This window comes from Homarus americanus, unplaced genomic scaffold (assembly GCF_018991925.1).
Source record: "Homarus americanus isolate GMGI-L3 unplaced genomic scaffold, GMGI_Hamer_2.0 scaffold36734, whole genome shotgun sequence".
Taxonomy (NCBI): domain Eukaryota; kingdom Metazoa; phylum Arthropoda; class Malacostraca; order Decapoda; family Nephropidae; genus Homarus; species Homarus americanus.
In genome coordinates this window covers 1,619,397-1,641,438 of record NW_024733126.1, presented here as the reverse complement: position 1 = coordinate 1,641,438, position 22,042 = coordinate 1,619,397, and the positions used below count along the sequence as shown (strand labels likewise).

Here is a 22,042-nt window from a genome sequence, read left to right as displayed (position 1 = left end):
ATGAGGCTCATCCTCGGCCGTCTTATGACCACCAACAGAAGCCGCGCAGCGTGAACTGATCCTGCTTCCCGTTTGTATCCACCACTGCTCATCGCCATCTCGAAAGTTAAACTTTTCGAAGTGAGCAAACTGATTCCCCGGTCGCGCTCACTGAACTCACATCTTAACACCTCTCATGCCGGCTCGTCCCTATTATTTTTTCTTTCTCTCAACACCGACCGTCCACACTGCTGCCGACATCCTGCGTTATCACTCTACACACCGACCTCTGGCAATAATTTATCCGCTCCTCACTGCCGACTTCCCGTGTTGATGTTGTCGTCCACACCTTCCCTGGTCGTAAATCCACCCAACTGAGGTATATGCTCAAACTTAACTGCCTTGAGCAGATTAATGATGTCGCTTCCTCTCTAAAGACCTCCCACCCTCCTATCCTCGTCTACTGTGATGGGTCTGTTACCACGCTGGGCAGCGCTGGGGCAGCTGTGTGGATTCCTGAGCGCCAGGCCTGCAGGAAAATCAGGGTCCACGACTGGGCCTCCTCCACTGATGCTGAAAGCATAGCCATCCTCGCGGGCATTCATGAGGGGGCGACCTATGCTCGCACTGAACGCCGGAACCTCCTTATAATCAGTGACAGCACTTCTGCGCTAGCGAGGCTCAAATTACCCTCCCCCTCCTCCCCTGCCGCCCAACACACCCTAGCCGCCGTTGCCGGGCTAGAACAAACTGATGACATCCGTGTCAAGTTTCTTTGGATCCCGTCACATGTAGGAATAACTGCCTGTGACACTGTTGATCGTCTTGCCAAAGAAGCTACACAAGAAGAAGATACTGAAGCCACTCTCGCCCTCTCCCTGAATCATCTCAAATCTCGCATACACGCCACACAACGAGGGGCATTCGACGAAAATTGGACACACCTGAAACAACGGGGTAGCGTCACACTATGCCACTATGACGCTGTAACCGGTGACGACAACCGCCACTACAAAGAGTATCAATCCCAGACTCGATCTCAACAGATTATATACATGAGACTGCGCCTAGGGTACAGGTACCTATGTGAGTACATTGGCAACCCTGAGCCTGGCCGCACTGTTTGTATACTTTGTGGCCAACCCGACTCTCACACCCTCTCTCACTACATCCTCACTTGCCCTATGACCTCCTCCTACAGATCTCCAGCTGTTACCAACACCTCTTCCCTCCCTGACCAGATATCCCTCCTCCTAGTGACAGGCCTGGCAATTGACATTATTAGGGACCTGCCACACTTTGCTATAAACAGATGAAATGTACCGGGAAGTTTCCTCCCCCCACACACTCATCATTCTCTCACTTTATGTAACTTGACAAAACCTATTACCCTTCAGGCTTTTACGCCCTTAATGTACGAGTCATAAAGGCAAGTATGAACTTTTCATACTTCCCTGTTGGGCGCTGTAAACGCTTCTGCGCTTCACCTTGCACAGGATGTAAGGGGGTGCCCAATAAACTAGCCCCCTCGGGGGCAAATCTGAATCTGAATCCCGTTTCCTCGCCACAAAATGACACCTAACCCGACACATCCCTCCGCTCTTCCTTCCGCTCACTAGCGAATGCTTCTAATTCAAGTTTGTGAATTTGGGATTAAGACCTCAGGGAGAGAGAGGATTGGCAACGTTAAGAGGTAAACGCAGGAGTGGACGCAACTGTACATTGTAACCCCCTAGGTAGATGATCAAGGTGTTGGGGTATGTGGATTGTAACGACTCATGGCAAGAAGTGAGATACTCAAAGAGTCCCAAATAGTTCTTTAAAACAAGAGTGTATGGAATAATAGCAATACCAATTCGTTATGCATATTATTTATATTTAAATAAAAATGGACGAACCAAAACCCCATTTAAAAAAAAATCACTCAAAAACCCATATGCCCAGAACTTTTTTTATTTATTTTTTAACCCTGATTTTCTCCAGCCCTGCTAGATACGAGCTCCGATGAACTACCTGAATGGCAACTACTGGACTTTTTGACTACTGTACAAAGGTGAAGTATCGACACAGGGTGTGACGACTTACCTGAAGGGGAAGTATTGGGTGCCGTTCTTGAAGTAGGGATATTGGATGACGACAGGGACACCAAGTACATCCTCGCCGCCTGCAACACAACTCATGTTTATGCAAAAGAAACCAAAGTCACATACATACATAACATACACAAATGTTGATTTAGTTATCATACTTATTTTCATTTAACACTGATTTTCACATTGATATAAAAAAAACAATGCTCAACTATTTAAAGTGAAATATCAAATGTGATGGTAAACAAACGAGCTAACGAAATAAAGAGAGGTGGTTGGTTGGTCTATCTGTCTTAACACACAAGGAAGAAACTCAGATTCCAAGTAGCAGTTGATTATGGCTGAGCCCAAAATGTATTGTAAAGAGGTTAAGACCACTGTCTCGTCCACGTGTCTCTAGAGTTACGGTCATCTCCCCTTTCCCCCAATATTTGTTTCAGTTACCCATTGTATTTAGTGTCTACTGTGTCCCGTCTTTCCTTAGAGTCGAAATTCCAAGCTATTATTGTTTTTTTTGTTTTTTTTGTTTTTGTTTTTTTACGGGGATTAAACCCACCTGGGCACAAGTCACTGACCCACATCGGGGACTGGGGGGCGAAAATTTAATATTACTACTACTACTACTAATAATAGTAATATAAATAATTATAATATTAATTCATAGTAAATAAAATTTATAAAAAAAAATACAAAATTGAAAATAAAATAATAATAATAATAATAATAATAATAATAATAATGACAATAATAATAATAATAATAATAATAATAATAATAATAATAATAATAGTAATAATAATAATAATGTCAATAGTAAGAGAAACAACTGAGACCCTGCAATTGTGTGAATATGAGGCAGAAAGTCAGATCAGCAACCTGGGACTTGGTCACAATTTTCGTGATGCTATATGGCAGCAGGGTCTACCGTTAGACAATACATTATGCTTCCAATATCTTCCCAGGCGGGAGGACCTCCCTGTTTGGTAGCTGCCTACTACCTACCACCAGTTATAGTAAAGACTTTTAAAAAGTCTTGATTATCTTTAAATTAATATGTATAATAGTATTTGTTTCAATATGTAAGCCGTGTAAAATGTATTTTGATTTTTTGTATAGTTATGAAAGACTGTAAGAAGCAGGTGTGAAGTGGAGCAAGAATTAGAAATTATATGTTGATGAAACAATAAGTATTGGAACGTTTTTGGTTTTGGTGACGCTCTCTCTGTAGCTTGGTTGAAGAGGAGAGCAGGGTCAAGCTTCTGTGGCGCATATTTATCTATTATTATCTGGGCAATCATGGATAATTATGGTGTTAACTAAAGTGTAATATATTAATTATAGTCTAAAGAATATTGTAGAAGTGAGAGAGCATTGTATTTGGTGGAGATAACATTATTCTGAGTGAACTAATTTGTGACCTTTTTGTATGTGCATGGATGGAGAGCACATATTCATTATATTTTGTTGTTAAATATATTTTGTTGTGTCGTTTAAAGCTGTGTTTTGATTGAACCAGTTTTAATGGGAGCAGTGGTATTAAAATAAACACCTGTCAGCTGTCAGGAGATTGTTAGCCAGAAATAAGGTAAGGATCTGTGTTTTAACATTTAATCTCTCTGTTAACAGAAGCGGTTATTAGAGTGAAGAAGTGAATTTAAGAGGTTTGGTTCAGGGATGACTGTCCCATTACATAATGTAAATCTTGAGAGTGGATTTTTGAGTGGTATTGTAAAAGTTGGGGTAAGTGTTAAACTTCCTGTAACTGGAGTACAGATGTTATTGGGTAATTATTTGGCTGGCGACAAGGTGGTCCAAGAGCCTATCACTGGGCTGCATTTGAAAAAAAAATTCATGAGGTGCGGGGTTTCTTAGCTGATTCTGTATGTATTTTGCGTGCTGATTCCAAAAATGCCATTCATTTTGCCCAATCAGGTCAGATTTTTATGCTATGGGAATTAGGAAAAAATCGAAATTCTTAAATATGATGTCAAAATTTTTATGCAAAATATATCATAAGAAATGTAACCACAACACATAGGACCAAAATATGTCAACTACATAGATGCCTTTACAGTTAGACATGCATAAATGGCTGTCGCAGAGAATTTCTTTGGTGGTTGGTGTCTGGGGCGTCCCGTTTCAGACACCAACAGTAGTCGGCGAGCATGTTGATATCCCAGCGACCCTGGTACCGCTCCTCCATTACACGGATATCTTGATGGAAGCGTTCTCCTTGTTCCTCACTCACATCACCACAGTTCTCTGGAAAGTAGTCCAAGTGGGAGCTGAGGAAGTGCATCTTGATGGACATGCGTGCACCAAGAACTTTGTAGCTCAGAAGTAGGTCCTCAACAACTCGTTCATACTCTGGACTTCTGTAGTTGCCAAGAAAATTGGAGACAATAGACTTAAAGGCATGCCAGGCTTTCTTCTCATTTACATCCATGCTGCAATCAAACTTGGGATCTTTGAAAAGCTCTCTGATCTGAGGGCCATCAAAAATTCCTGCATTCAGCTTTGCCTCACTGACTTTTGGAAATTTTTCTTTCAGAAAATTGAAAGCCTGGCTTTTTTTGTCCAGTGCCTTTACAAAGTTTTTGAACAGACCGAGCTTGATGTGCAGTGGCGGAAGAAGAATGTTCTGCGGATTCACCAGAGCATGGGCAACAACATTGTGAGAACCTGGAGTAAGTCCACTTCTTGCAGGCCAGTCACATTGCATGTAGTGCTGCTTGTCTGCTCGACTATCCCACAGACAGAGGAAACATGCCATGTACCACCAGATGAAAAAGAAATTTAATTGTGAAAAAATATATGTAAAAAAACACGGACATATACTCTTTTCCTTTGCGTCACGGCGGACATTTAAATGGCCGGCGAGCACGTGGGTGTATTTAAATGCATCGTAAGGGCATTAAAACTGACCGAAATCTTTTCTGTGAGGCTTGCCAATGTCTCGGATGATTTTTTTAATGAACGAATATGAGGACCCCATTTTGAGCGAAAAATGCCAATATTTTACCTGAATCTCCGCTTAAAATGCTATAGCACAAAATTCTGACCTGATTGAGCAAAATGGATAACATTTTTGAGATCAGCATGCAAAATACACCCAGAAAAGCTTAATAATACACAAACCTCAAAAACTATGCAGGGCAGTGTTATGTGTGAAAATCCATTTGATGTAGAGGCTACTGTAGAGGTGAACCATGTTGTGAAAAATCAAGATGTGTTGGATGATTCAAAGAAGTGTAAACCTGATGATGATGATATACAATATAATGAAATTGTGTACCCAGCTTGTGTTGTGACCAGGGCAATGTCAAAGAGAAGAGAAGAGTTTGATGATGATTTGAGAATGGGTGATATATTTGGTAAAGAGGATGTTATGACCACAGATAATACAGTAGAGTTGGAAAATAATAATACTGTAGAAGCAAAAATTTATGTACTACCAGATTTTGTTGTGGACAAGGAGGAATTAGTAGTGTTATAGAAGTGACGAGAGTTTGAGGGAATGTTGGAGTGAAGCTAAGAGAAATGGGGGTGAGAGTGATGTATCAATTGGATTTTGTGTACAAAGTGGTGTGTTAATGAGAAAGAGGATCCTTGGGAAGTTAGGAAGCAGATTGTTATTCCAAAGGCATATAGGGAACATGTTATTGCCTTATCCCATGATTCTTGTTTGTCTGGACATTTGGGAGTCAGGAAGGCGACTGGCAGGCTACTAACTCATTTTTATTGGCATAATATAAAGAAAAATGTATCTGAGTACTGCAAAACTTGTGAGATATATCAGAAAGTGGGCAAAGCCAACCAGATTATACAACCGGCACCATTGAAGCCAATTCCTGCATTTTGTAAACCTTTTAACAGAATTGTAATTGATTGTGAAGGTCTTTGGCCTAAAACACGGAAGGGAAATAATTATTTGTTGACAATAATGTGTGTCTCTACCAGATTTCCAGAAGCTGTACCATTACGTAGCATATATTCTAAAAATATTGTAAGAGAGTTAGTGAGATATTTCTCCTGGGTAGACCTGCCTGAAATTATTCATTCAGACCCGGGAAGTAATTTCACTTTAGCAATGTTAAAAAAAATATTAAAGGGATTACATATAACGCAAAATTTGTCAAGTGCTTATAGCCTGCAAAGCCAAGGAGCTGTGGAGAGGTTCCACCAGACTTTAAAAAATACTTTAAGAATGTATTGTGAGGAATTGTCTGTAGATTGGGATGGAGGTGTGCCTTTAGTGTTGTTTGCCATTCGAGATGCTGTACAGGAGTCTACAGGCTTTAGCCCATTTGAGTTGATATATGGACATGAAGTGAGAGGCCCATTAAGTATGCAGAAGGAGAAGTGGATTGGGAAAAGTGATTCTCATGGGTTATTGAAGTATGTATCAGATTTCAAAAAAAAGATTGTTTAGGGCGAGAGAGATTGCTGCAGAAAATTTGAAAGAGACTCAGGAAGATATGAAAAGGTTGTATGACAAGAAGTATAGGAGCAGAGAGTTCAAACCTGGTGACCAAGTATTGGTATTATTGCCACATGCCGGGTGATTGGAAAAAGAGTGGGAGAATTGAACTATATTGTAAATACTCCAGGAAGATGCAAGTCAAACCAGTTGTATCATGTAAACATGAAAAAACCATATTATGATAGAAACTCTACAGAAAATTATGTGAACAATAAGGTGAATTGTCTATGTGTCAGGCCTGATGATGAAAAGATGATGGATGAAAGTGAAGATATGAAATTGGGGAGATGTGAAAATAAACTGTTAAATAATTCAGGTGTGTTGAATAATTTAGAAAAGAAACTTGATCATTTAGGAACTGAGAAGAGAACTCAAATCATACAAATTGTACATAAGTTTAGGCCTTTGTTTTCTGATGTTCCTAGGAGAACTGAGGTATTACAGCATGATGTTGAGGTTGAAAATACAACACCCATTTAGCAACACCCATATAGAGTGAATCCTACGATGAGAGAGATAATGAGAAAATAACAGTCCTTGGAGTTCACCGTATGTATTGGTGACTAAACCTGATGGTATTTCATATAGATTTTGTACTGATTACAGAAAAGTAAATAATGTAACCAAAGCTGACTCATATCCTATTCCAAGAGTGGATGATTGTATTGATCAGATAAGAGATGCTAAATTTGTAACTAAGATGGATTTGTTGAAAGAGCAAAAGAAATTTCTGCATTTGTGACTATGGATGGTTTATATCGGTATAAAGTGTTACCCTTTAGTATGAAAAACAGCGGTAGTGCTTTCCAAAGATTGGCTAATTAAGTATTGTATGATGTTAAAGGTTGTTCTGTGTATATAGATGATATTGTACTGCATTAAAAAACTTGGGAAGAAAATTTGTATATAATCAAAGAAGTATTAAACAAATTGAATCAAGCAAACTTGACTGTAAACCTTGTGAAGAGTGAATTTGCTAAAGCAACTGTAGAATATCTAGGTTATGTTGTTGGTCAGGGAAGTGTCAAACCAATTAATGCGAAGGTGGAAAGTATTGTGAAATTTCCTGCACCTACAAATAGAAGAGAATTATTAAGATTTCTGGTTATGAGTGGGTATTATTGTAGGTTCTGTAAGTACTTTTCACCCATTGCTTTACCCTTAACCAATCTGTTGTCAATGAAAGTCAAATTTGTGTGGAGTGTTCATTGTGATGAAGCTTTTAAAAAATTGAAATAGATACTTATTAGTGCATCCATACTTTCTACTCCAGATTATGATAAACCATTTAAGTTGTATGTAGATGCTAGTGATTATGAAGTTGGTGGAATTTTAATGCAAGAGAAAGATGATGTTGAGTATCCTATTTGTTATTATTCAAAGAAGTTTCTATAGGACAATTGAGAAAGAAACATTGGCATTGATTTTAAGTTTGAACCATTTTGATGTTTATTTGAGGGGTCGGTCTACCGATCCAAGTGTTTACGTGTCACAATTCCCTTGTATATTTGCACAAGATGAAAAAATGTAAGCCAACGTTTGACAAGGAGGAATCTATTGTTACATGATTATGATTTGATTATTAAACATGTGAAAGGAAAGTTGAATGTCGTGGCTGATGCACCGTCCCGTATTCCAGTTAGTCATGAGTCATCCTGCGGCTGATTCATTCCTCTTTTGGGAAGGGGATGTTACTGGCATCTCCCCTTTCCCTCAATATTTGTTTCAGTTACCCATTGTATTTAGTTTCCATTGTGTCCCGTTTTTATTTAGAGTCGAAATTCCAAGCTTATAGTAAAGACTTTTAAAAGTCTCTTGATTATTTTTATATTAGTATGTATAATAGGGGGCAGTGAAATCTTGCTCAAAGCTGCACTCTTCAGGCATTGTTCCTTATACATATCTAAGACTCCATGCCAAATTTGAAGCTGATATGTCGAGGTTTAGTCTGCCGCATTTTCTACTGAAATTTTTTAATTTACCTACAGTACTAGCCAAACAGCCGCTGTGGCGGTGCAATGTTCTGTTCAGTGTTTATCAACTTTTTTTTCATATCTCTTATTTCATTTAAGTTGTCTTGTCCTTGACCAGCGAGTGGGAGAATTGAACTATATTGTAAATACTCCAGGAAGATGCAAGTCAAACCAGTTGTATCATGTAAACATGAAAAAACCATATTATGATAGAAACTCTACAGAAAATTATGTGAACAATAAGGTGAATTGTCTATGTGTCAGGCCTGATGATGAAAAGATGATGGATGAAAGTGAAGATATGAAATTGGGGAGATGTGAAAATAAACTGTTAAATAATTCAGGTGTGTTGAATAATTTAGAAAAGAAACTTGATCATTTAGGAACTGAGAAGAGAACTCAAATCATACAAATTGTACATAAGTTTAGGCCTTTGTTTTCTGATGTTCCTAGGAGAACTGAGGTATTACAGCATGATGTTGAGGTTGAAAATACAACACCCATTTAGCAACACCCATATAGAGTGAATCCTACGATGAGAGAGATAATGAGAAAATAACAGTCCTTGGAGTTCACCGTATGTATTGGTGACTAAACCTGATGGTATTTCATATAGATTTTGTACTGATTACAGAAAAGTAAATAATGTAACCAAAGCTGACTCATATCCTATTCCAAGAGTGGATGATTGTATTGATCAGATAAGAGATGCTAAATTTGTAACTAAGATGGATTTGTTGAAAGAGCAAAAGAAATTTCTGCATTTGTGACTATGGATGGTTTATATCGGTATAAAGTGTTACCCTTTAGTATGAAAAACAGCGGTAGTGCTTTCCAAAGATTGGCTAATTAAGTATTGTATGATGTTAAAGGTTGTTCTGTGTATATAGATGATATTGTACTGAATTAAAAAACTTGGGAAGAAAATTTGTATATAATCAAAGAAGTATTAAACAAATTGAATCAAGCAAACTTGACTGTAAACCTTGTGAAGAGTGAATTTGCTGATCGCCGCAAGACCCAGTACAGCCCCCCAGGTGAATAGCCGTAAGACGTGAAGTCATCCCCCCCTGTGAAGGACGTCATCGACTTCTGACGTCATATCCAGCGCAAAGCTATACAGACTCTCCACTCGGGTAGATCACAAACAATCATTATATTATAACTACACAAACACAAGTGAACTTCAAGAAGTCTTCACATGTAATTAATATAAAATATAAATTACTTGCACAAATGCGCAAAGGTAAAATTAAATAAACACATTTAGAAAGTACGTTCTCTACTTACAAAAGGTAGATATATATTCTATACTTTTACATCCTTAAAGTACTTTTTAATACTTTTTAATAAATTTAATATTTTTTCCTCTTCATTTTCATAACTCATATAAATATTCTTTCATTACTTCATGAGTGGGCAACGTAGTGAGTTTTATGCAGTGAGTTTTATGCAGTGAGTGAAGTGATAAATATTCCTATACATGGACCCTCTTCCAAAATTTTTGGGTATGAAACAGGAAATTAGTGACTCAGACTGTGATAGTCAGTCATCTAATAATTCACAGGAACTAGTGGCAGTTGTTAGTGAGGAAGAATTACCACAAATTAGCCAAACAGAGTTAACACCTACCGACTCTTTAGCTAGCTGTGAAAATTTCATAGAGTCTCAGTTTGAGGATTTATACAGTAGACAATTAAGGTCAGGTAACATTTACCCATGGCCTTCTCCTGTTATTAACACTAGTGGTTTAACTAACAAAACAAAAATGGCAACAGGTGGATCTATTAAACCACAGACTGCATCGGTCTGTAAAACGGTAAAGGTACTTCCATATGACATTAAGGTACAAGAGTTTACTGCTTGGTCCGCTTACTTGGATTTTTAAGATAACAGAACGGACAGGTTTGTGCGGGACTCACTAAGATAGACCTCAAATCTTACATGGATTCTTCAGATTGGTTCGATAACAATGACAACTGTCAAAAGAAATTTCTACAGGAATATTGAAATCCTTCAATTTATCTTGTCATCAAATGAACCCTTACGCAAAAAAGCCAGAAGAGAAAGAATTTAAAGTAGGGACTAAGCCTTTACACTATGTGGAGGATATTGCTGAACCGGCGGAATGTACTCCTAGTGCTCTGTCAGTAGCACTAGTCACCAGCTATAAGGAACAACCACAAACCGTCACCTTTTTGCAAAGTCTGCAAAAGTAAAGTACATGACACAGAAAAATGCTGGTTTGCAGGACAAGCAGATAACTACCCAGCCAGCCAGAGATGGGATCGAAGAAAAGGATTATTGATGAACTTTAAGAATTCAGATAGTCCTGCTAAACCAAATCCTCCAAAGGGACATTATACAGGAAATAGAATGACTCCAAACACTAAAGGCACTCCGAATAAATGGTGTATAGTACATCAGTCTCCATACCACAACACAAAGATTGTAGGAATAAACAGTGTATGAGGCAAGACATTGAAAATCGACGGGAGACAAGTACACATCCTTTGGAGGAAGAGGTGCGCGTCTAGCAACACGATCTAGGATAGCGTCAACGGTTCAAGAAAACAACGCTTCCATCACCGGCTCATTAATCGCCGCGTTAAACAAAGTTAGCATCACCACTCACTAAACTCCTCAAAAGGATGTAGAGTTCACAAGGAATAAAGATCAAGAGGACAGTTTTAATGCCTTCAAGAGCGCCTTAACGAACGCTCCAGTGTTGACCTTTCCGGACTACACGAAACAATTTACCATGTGTACTGATGCCTCAGGCCTAGGTTTAGGGGCAGTGCTCATGCAAACTGATCATCGAGGAAAATAGCGAGTAATAGCATACGCCAGTCGCACCCTCAGCGATGCAGAAACAGGCTATTCACAGTATTCAGCATTAGCCGTAGTGCGGGCTCTCAAGAATTTTCGGGATTTAATTTTGGGATATCCGATCATAGTCCACACAGATCATGTAGCCGTGAGAGAACTATTTAATGGGAAGAAATTAGCACGCTGGTATCTAACCATACAGGAGTTTGCACCCGACTTCAAGTATTTGCCGGGCCCTGCGAACATGGTAGCTGATTCGCTATCTAGACACGTAGCTCCTGTCACACCAATATCTACGTTCATCCTGTCACAGTTAAGAGCGGAACAGTTACACGATCCGCTATGGTTCAAGGTTATATATGCCTTAGAATAGGGAGATGAGGTAAATTTGCCCAAATTATCTCTACCACTCTCACTGTTTGAGCTGCGAAACGACATACTTTATTGCTCAGTGAAAACGCAATAAGAGTCAATCTCTCAAATTGTTATTCCTACGTAATTAAAGGAATACATTCTCACCCTCTTCCATGATTCACCCCAAGCTGGACATCCAGGGTGAGACAGATGTCTTACAGAAATTAGACCAAAGTATTATTGGAAAACTATGAGGACCGACATTGATTCCGCTTTAATCTTAGAATACCCGACGCCGGAACGTCCATGGGATACAGTTGCCATCAAGGCTCTAGATACATACTTGTCTGCGATGACTACTTCTCTAGAATTGTGATACTAGCACCACTGCAGAACAAGTCGGACGAAACAGTGGCTCATGCATTAGTCACTCATCTTGTCTGTCCTTTTACTACACCTAGAGTGATACTCTCAGATAACGAGGCAGAATTTAAGAATCAACTCTTAACGGCAATATATCAAGAGTTTAACATCACACAAACTTTCCCAATCGCCTACCATCCATCTTCAAATGGATTGGTCGAGCGTACAAATAGAAAAATTCTTGAGATTCTCCGACAGGTCGCAGCGTCCATCAATGGATCTATAAATAGCTTTACAGGCAAATCGTCCTACTACATAATTTATGGTACCGATAAACGTTTGCCATATGATCTACTAGCAGGAAACCCAGAACCTGTGTACAAAAATGGATGACTATGCCAAGAAACAAATCAATGTTTTTACGAGTATCCATGGTAAAGTACGAAAACACTTAGCAACCTCACGTGCTGAAATGATCTACAAGCAACATAATAAAGCTAAGCCTATAACTCTAGAAATAGGAGACAAAAAAATGAGAAATGCGCTGGAACGCATATCAAAACTCTCGCCTAAATTCACAGGTCCGTACGTGATGAGATAGAAAGAACAGGGAAACAAATTCCAAGTACTTGAGCCAACGACAAATGTCGCAGACATAGTTCACGTCGATAGAATGAAAAAAAGTCAGCGGAGACTTAGTAGGGATCCCAAATGTCAGCTGTATGTATATTATGTATGCTGGATTATGTATTATGTATGTATATTATGTATGTGCTCCATTTATATTTATTCAGCCTAGCTAGCAGCGTGTGGCAATGTTATTACCATATCCCACATGCTTAATTAATGTGCCTGGCGACGTATGGAAGCTGCTAATGTATCACTTGCCATACGTCGTCTATGGTAGTTGACCAGGACCTTAGCTAGGGAGCAGTGCTATCCACCTCTGTGTACATACTCTTATCCAGTAAACCGAACCTACAAAACTATACAGGTGTTTGTGTTCTCTCCTGTATATAGAACTTATTACCCAGAATACCTAACATGGCGCAGTGCGTAGTTTTACTGGATTATTACGAGTGATTAGTGCAAGTTTGTGGAAAGCCGGCTGATGGATCCCCGCCTTGGGTCAACCCCGCGTCATCCCTCGAAGAATTTCGCAACTTTGAGCAGTGTCAGTGACAGTGATTTTCTGTGAAGTGTTTAGTGCATTGTGTGTTTCGTGCCATTCATGTGTGACCTTGTTCGAACGGATTTCCAAGGTATACGGCATGTTCTGGGCATTTGTGGGGTGTAGAGCTCAGCGCACCCTCCTCTGACCGTTTACAGAGAGCGACTGAGCTACTCCTATCTCCACCCCCCTCCCTCACAGCGCCGCCTCCACCCCCCCTCACAGCTGGGGCGAGACGCTCTGCCTGCCTGGGACACACACACATACATGTACTAACACTTGCTGACCGCGCGGCTTTCTTATATATATTTTATATATATAACCTACTTATCTGTGTATTTAATTAAATTTTTTGTCTGAAATCTTGTTGATACGACGGGCTGACCGGTCAACACTGATTTAAGACACAGTACACAGATAAAGTAGTTATGTCTCATGCCTTACGTAGCCGTGGACCCAGCGCCTGGATGAGTCAAGCGGATGATAGTCCCCCAGAGATGGATGACCAGGCCGGCCCAGCTCCCACAACATCGCGCAGCCCTTCACCTCAACATTCAGCGTTATCTCCAGAGATAATTGCCTTAATGAAGTTTATGAGAGATGAGAGACGCGAGGATGAAGCTCACAGACGTTTGGCGGATGAGCACAGAAGGCAAGCAGAGGCAGAACGAGACCACCAACGGAGAATGGAAGACAGTGCACGGTTTGAAGCCTTGATATCTCGCCTCACTGTTAACCAAGCCCCTGGCTCTAACACTGCCTCGGTACTGAATGGTTCAGATACCTCATCCATGCTTCCTTCACGCCCCCCAGCCCCACCTAAAGCAGCAGCTCAAACACCGCCCATCTTGGAGCCTGATGTAAATTTCCAGACTTTTCGCGAATGGCGGCGGCGGTGGGCTGATTATGCTACAATGGTGGATCTCCAGAGTTTGTCACAGCCTAAACAACTCATCCAGCTGCGTATGTGCCTGTCCTTGGAAGTTCAGCGTGTCTTAGAACATACGTTGCAGGTACCCCCAACCTCTTCGCTGTCTGTAGAGGAGGTACTGGACGTTCTACAACGGCACATCAAAGGACAGCAGAATGAAGCTCTGCGCAGGAGGGAATTGTTTAGCTGCAGACAGATGGAGGGTGAGTCTTTTGACGCTTTTTATGTACGTCTTAAGAGAGCCTCGGAAGAGGTAGATATATGTTTAGGCCACCACCAGCAGTGCGAGGAGACCCAGTTGAAGCAGGTGATCCTGATGGGTGTTAAGGACGAGGAACTTGTCCAACGCCTCACCTCCCTCGACTCTTCCTCTTCTCTTCAGGATGTGTTGACGATATGTCGCTCCTATGAGGCTGCCAGGTGTGCCACCTCTGCCATCCGAGCTCCCCCTACAGCTGTACGCGCTGTTTCCCGGTACAAGAAGGACAAGAAGTCTGCTCCTACGCCTTCGCCCACCACGTCCACGCCCGGTTCATTTTGCAACAACTGTGGTAAGCAGCACGGAACACAGGTGTGTCCAGCTGCTCAGTCTACCTGCAACAGTTGTGACCGTATGGGCCACTGGTCGCTCACAGTGCGGTGCCCAGCTAAGTACGTACAGTGCAATGTGTGCGGTCGTCTGGGCCACTATGACAAGTGTTGCCCTACCCACGAACCCAAGGGACAGCGTCGGCGGAAGCTTCGGCGCCCTTCTACCAGTGAGGGCCGCCCACAGTCGCCAAATCAGAGGCACGACGACCCTGGACAAAGCCCGACCCATTTTAGGAGGGTGTACTCCTCGCATCCCAGGACCAAAGTCCCCCAGTACATCAGCGTCATCGTGACCTACGGCGGTGTGTCATCCCGTCTTCAGATGTTGCCCGACACCGGCGCTGATGCTACAGTCATCGGTCCCCAGCATTTGCGATGCTTGGGGCTCTCTCCAAGCGATCTAGGACCGCCTCCCGAGGACCTCTGCGTCATGGCAGATGGTTCACAGATGGCCCCAGCCCTGGGTTCACTCTATGCACATGTCACCTTTGGCAACAGGTCGTGTCAGGCCTGGATTGACGTGCATAATGGTGTCCCGACTCCCTTGCTGTCCTACAGACATTGTCAAGAGTTGGCCATCATCTCCCAGGACTTCCCAACACCGATTCTCGAGGTAAATTACGCCAACAGGGTGCACGAAGGGAGCAGCAACTACCCTGCTGCCGCCCTACCCCTACCTCTGGCCAGTGACACCTCTCCTTCGGTAGTTGTCCCTGCTGCATCACGTCCCCACGCCTTGGCTCGCCTTCACGACAGTCACCGTGGAGCTGAGGCCACCAAACGACGTGCACGACAGACTGTGTTCCGGCCTGGCATCGACCCCGACATCTCCAATGCTGTCCAGGTGTGTAAGCCCCGCCACGTATTACAACCCAGCCAGCAGCAGGTACCCTTCATGAGTGACGACAACCCCACCCGCCCCTTTGAGTCTGTGTCGGCCGACTTTTTCTGTGTGTCAGGAAAGTCCTTCCTGGTTATCGTCGACCGTCTCTCTGGTTGGCCGGTTGTCATCAAGGGCGGTAATGACACGACGTCTGCCGCCACCATCAGCAAGTTCCGCCACTACTTCCGTGACGTGGGCGTTCCTGTACGCCTGCGAACCGACGGAGGGCCTCAGTTCACAAGCCGGGACTTTGCTGTGTTCCTTGACCGATGGGGAGTCCGGCATGTGTTGTCATCGCCCCATTACCCGCAGTCCAACGGCCACGCTGAGGCTGCTGTCAAATCCTTGAAGCACCTCATCCTTAAGGTGGCCCCTTCTGGGAACATTGACTGCGAGGCCTTCGACCGGGGTCTTCTTGAACTCCGCAACACACCTAACTACACCGGACGCTCCCCTGCCCAGGTTTTGTATGGACGCCCCCTTCGTTCTTGTGTCCCTGCTCACCCTCAATCCTTCTCCAAGGAGTGGCAGGCCAAGACAGAGGATTGTGATCGCCGAGCCGCCGAACGTGTTCAGGACGTCGTCGCCCGCTACAACGACCACGCCCGTTCTCTCCCCAGGTTGAGTGTCGGCACCCAAGTCCGTGTTCAGGACCCGACCTCCCTACGTTGGGACAAAGTAGGCGTAGTCATGGGTCTCGGCAGGTCACGGGACTACCAGGTGCGGTTACCCAGTGGTCGTGTGTGGTGGAGGAACCGCCGTTTTCTCCGCCCCGTAACAATGCCTTCTGCTGACCCCGCCACCAGTGTTGAGTCCCATACCCTTCCCAGTGATGAAGTCCCTCGACGCTCAGAACGGATCCAGAAAAGGTCCGCTCAAGACTTTGCTATGAGCGTATAGGGGGGAGGGAGGTGTATGTATATTATGTATGCTGGATTATGTATTATGTATGTATATTATGTATGTGCTCCATTTATATTTATTCAGCCTAGCTAGCAGCGTGTGGCAATGTTATTACCATATCCCACATGCTTAATTAATGTGCCTGGCGACGTATGGAAGCTGCTAATGTATCACTTGCCATACGTCGTCTATGGTAGTTGACCAGGACCTTAGCTAGGGAGCAGTGCTATCCACCTCTGTGTACATACTCTTATCCAGTAAACCGAACCTACAAAACTATACAGGTGTTTGTGTTCTCTCCTGTATATAGAACTTATTACCCAGAATACCTAACATCAGCCAAGAACATTCTACTTCTACTAAAACAGTTACTCAACAAAATATAACAATAGATAATACATATCGTCAAAAACTACGATCAGCAAACACAAATCGTTAATTATTCTGCTGGTCTGGAGTGCGATAGCAACAGCCGCATCCCCAGCAGACGCCATCAAACCCGGAGCTTAAGTTGGCCCACTAGGCAAAGTACTTGTAGTACAAGACGTTGTCAATATCAAGTACGAGCTCTATGATTTAATGCGCCTGCTAGTGCACCTGAGGTCAATAGCTGTCCACATTATGGCGATCTTTGCTTCCTTGGCGAATCTTCATTGACTTTCGCCAATCTTCGTCTTGGCCAATTTTCGCCACCTTGGCAAATTTTCACGGCATTGGCGATACATCACAGGCGTGGCCAATCTTCGTCATCTTGGCGATTTTTTTTGCCTTGGCGAATCTCCGCCGCCTCCACGAATCTTCGCTATCTTGGCGAATCATTGTAGCTTTGGCGAATATTCGCCTCAATGGCGAATCTTTGCCGATTTGGTGAATTTTCGCTATCTGGCGGAGGAAGTTCTGGATAATTCGCATCCTCGTCTCTCATTCTCCAGGCTCCTGTGTTCTGCAGCTTCGGTGGTTGACCAGCAAAGGAACCAGATGCTTCCTTACGATAGAGATATGAGTCTTCTTATGAAGCTATTCGTTTGTACGTATTCGAATAATACTTGAGAGTTCTGAGAATATTACTTTTGTTTGTATCCCTGGATTATAACTATGAATGGGACAAAAGCTTGACATTTTATACCTATTATTTAATTAGAAGTTAGACAGATGTGAAACATTTAAGCTCCTCTTTAGGTGCGTTCAAATGTACTGAAAATATCTTTGGAAACAATGCTGCAGACACTTTGGGTAAAGCTGTTAGCTTTGCTAGCAACATGCCCAGAGATATGACCCCAGCAATGTTTTATATCAATGTTGTTTTATATCAATGTTACCTTCATGTTGATTACCATTTTCACCAACATACAGTATGCTAACATGCCAGTCATCTTGTTCACGACATTGTTGTTAATATGATTGCCAACACATGTTTTTGGCATGTGTGTACGTACCTTTACACACACACACACACACACACACACACACACACATATCATACTAGTATTCACTGTAAACCATGTTTTGCATATACTACAAGTAATAGGAATGTTGGATATGAATAACTTTTTTCTCAGTTATGTGCAGATGTAAAAGACGCTTTCCAAACCACAGATGAACCGGACATATTTGGCGGATATAAACGTCAAAATATAATAACCTTAATCTATAGCGTCTTTCACCTTACCTCTATCTCCATTACCTAAGACTAGGGGTTACGTCCTCTATGACCAACACATAATTATATGAATGATATGACAAAGCGCATTAAGAATTACATTTAACCAGCACAGCTCATAGAAATTCTTCCAAATGACTTAGCAAAATATTAAAGGCTATAAAAACAATTGTGAACCATACATATGTTATTTACATGTGTATTTAATATTCTGTGTACGCACCCCCAGCAGCAATGACTTTATCGAGTCAATGCAGCATTGACATAACAATCCACCTTGCTACCGTTTTTCTGTACATCCCAGTCCGTCTTGCCACCATACGGTTGCTCTGAGAATCATTGTGGAGAGCGATGATGGCACCTCGGGTTTCCTTGCCTACTTCAGTCCTGTGTGTGTTTTCCATATGCACGGTTGCTGGAGACAAAACTCGGCGGCTCCACTTATCTACCACGTCGGTTGCGCGTTCGTAATAAATTACTCAATTCCACATAAATCAAGATAAGTAAAGCAGGTTATGAAGGCATATCTATATCGTAAGGAAAATGCCTAGAAATATTAAACCACCAAACTATGGTCAAGAAATACCACATATTCTCAAATTATTTCAGTTAGTCTTTTTTTCTACTTGTTGGTTTTTTTTCCATAACACATTGAAAATGGTAGCCCACTGTTTAAGTATCACACAATCCTTTCCTATTCATCTATTAATCAAGTACTACAGAGCAATCGACCATTCATTTGTAGCGCAAATAAAAGGCTGGATATACCATATATCACAGACTTTGGGGTGATAAAGGATATTAAGAGTATATAGTCGGGGTGCCAACCCAATAATTACCATGAGTGGATAAAGTATTTAATCATTCCTAGTTCCAATGAACCCCAGAACCGCGATAATTTTTTTTTTTTACTGTACCTTACCAGATTGTTCGGCAAAATGGCAGGCGGACTGCCACATATTTTACTCCTCTCAAACAGCCTGCTCTGTGGACCCCGAGCTTGCCCGATCTGCGAACCGTACCTGACGTCCCAGTTTGCCTCCTTTCATGTTGACCGCACGGACCCACACTGGATTGCCTTAATGTGTCGTTGGACTGCTGCTTTAAAGTTAGCTATTAAATGCAAGGCCCTTAAGAAGAGTTGGAATGAACCGGACCTGGGGATGCACCTACACCTTGCCCTCTCGCAGCAGTCATCAGGGATGCCTCGTCTCGAAGGGGTCGGAGTCACAGTTCAAGGAGCTCGTCCCCTCTCTCCTCTCTGGTAGCTCCTATGGTGGCTTCATCCACCTAGGCACGAACCTCCACAGGTTGTCGCTCAGCCGGCCATCCCGTGGGAGAAGCTCTCGGGGGGGGCAGTTTCCTCAGCGTGTGTGTGGGCAGGGCTGTGTGCGTGGACCACCTGTGATCTTTTTAAGATTACGATGGTACACACTGGGATTTGAGGAGAAGGATTCTCACAGGTGTGTTACTGAATATTAGGTGTTCTTCCTAACACTATCACTTGGAGGATTACCTTAACCGATAGATCAATAACTGCAAATATGTTGCCTGTATAACAAGTGAACTAACGTGTGGGTTCGGCACTGTAGTGCGTGTAGGTGTCCGCGAGGCAAGGCCTACTACCCTTGTGGTCACGCTTGGCCATGTAGTGAGGGTTTGTGTAAACAAGCCCCTGTCCTCATATGGTGCCAGGCTGGGTAGTTCTTTTGAAACTAAAATTGACTTTGATACTGTATCTAACCAGAAAAACAGAGATACCATTAAGAACAAGTGTAGTGTAATAAAAGTGTTTATAAACTGAGAATACTCCTGCTACCGTGGTCCCACGAGGCCTGTTAACGGCCTCCCCTCACACCGCTGGTACGCTGTAGATGCCAGTTTCCCTTGTCCTGTAAGAGGGTTACGCCTCCCAACCACCGCTGACTTACTCGGAGTGCCAAACAGTCCTCGGCCTTCTGACGTAGGCATATAGGTCGATTCCTGTAACTCCACCATGTCTGAGTTGACTGGAGACCCAGCTACTCGCTTAACTCTCCTGATGCACTGAGTGAGCCAGGTGACTATGGTGTTGACCTTGACACCAATGGAGAGGGTGGCTTTCAACTAGTTCAGTCCAGGAACAAGCGGAAGGCCGAAAAGGCAGAAAAACTTAGAGACCATCAACTACACCTCAACCCCCCATGAGAGTAAGATTAAACTTCCCTGTAGGTACACCACCTGAAGGCAAGTATCGATGGCTGGACGCTGAGTTTCAGTTCAGAGTCAGTACACAAGATCGTGTTCTGATTAGAAGCGATCCAGCAGTCATACAGGATCTCCTCACCAATAGCATATGGGGAATAACCATGGAACAATCATCCCAACCATCGAGCAAGAAAACCATCTTAATCATAGGGCTCGACCAGTACCAGACACTACACTACACTACACTACAAGAAGCTCATCCCGCCATCAGAAGGACGAAGCGACTCAGGGGCAAGAAGGTAGTCATTGCAGACTGGGTTGGCTCGGGGGACCCACCCAAGATCATTCGAGTCCGTGGTGCCTATCGGACTCTGAAGGTAACTCTCTATCAGCACCCTACCTGGAGGTGTTATAATTGTCAACACTGGGGCCATGTGGCCCAATTATGCCCCTCGACTAGGCCGTGGTGTGGTCTCTGCTCAAGACAACATGCAACACAGGCTTACGGAGATACAGTTAATACAGAAGTGTATTAACTGCAAAACAGTTGGAGTTCCTGTATAGCATCCTGACTGTCCTAGAGCTCCTACGCCCCTTCAGCGCCCAGACCCGTCATCCAGGCAGGTCTCAAGAAACACTACTGCTGCTAAAGTACTCTCTACGGCAAACCCCTGGCCCACACTCCCAACCAAATGGTAGGAGACTTATCTCACTTCTCAGCGCATATGAAGGTTGTTCAAATTATAGGTAATAATGAACCAACACACTTCTATGGCGGGGCTCTAGACAAGTGTATTGGTTTTAATCTATCATACACAACTCATAGCTCTGATGTTGTCACTGATCTTATGTCTGACCACAGCCCAATCCAAGCTAGTATACATGTAGCCAATGACACCCCCACTGGTGGTAAGCTCAACAGATGTAGAATCACAGTCAAGCAAGAACATGAAAGCCAGGTCATAGACCTCATCCATGACTGGTACAAGGACTACAGGCCTGACTACAGGCAACAGCAGTGCTATGATGAACCAAAACTGAAAAAAAAACTCAGGGCTAGAGTCAGGAGGATGGGTAATAGTTACAAACAAATTAGAACAACTCAAATATTACAATTGTATCAAGCTTCCCTTGCTACTGTCAGGGAACGTATAAACGAACTCAGACAAAATGCATGGGAGACATATGTCAACAGCCTGAACCAACACACATTCCTCAGCAGAGCCTGGAACGACATAAACACAATCAGAGGTAAAATCAGTAAACACGTCTCCCATCCAAAACCTCTGCAAAAGTCGAATGAGCTAATAACAAAGTGGGCTCATGTGTCTAGCTATGACATGTTACCAACTTGGACCCGGGGACTCCTTGATGCAAAGTTTGTAGAGAGAAGTAATCGTATTAACTTTATGCTGGGCAAACAGCACGATGGGTGTGATGTTCCATATACTGAGTGCGAGCTTGACGCCGCCCTCGCCAGGGGTAGGTCTGCTTCCCGGCGTGTGCCGGGCAATCCATTATTGGTATTGTGCAATATGAGACATGCCGAGGGCCAACTACCCACATCATGGACCAGCAGTATTGTTGTACCAATACCTAAACTAGGACAGCCTGATGCTCTTCGTCCCATATCACTAACCAGCTG

General features: G+C 42.9%; 1 protein-coding gene across 2 annotated transcripts in view; it reads right to left on the bottom strand.

The window, feature by feature from the left end:
- Window positions 1-22,042, bottom strand: part of LOC121869300 (high-affinity choline transporter 1-like) — a 317,712-nt gene that overhangs the window by 9,356 nt on the left and 286,314 nt on the right. For both annotated transcript variants that reach the window (XM_042370545.1, XM_042370547.1), the window contains one exon: window positions 2,065-2,143. In XM_042370545.1, coding sequence (XP_042226479.1) covers window positions 2,065-2,143 — 79 coding nt within the window. The remainder of the gene's footprint in view (window positions 1-2,064; window positions 2,144-22,042) is intronic.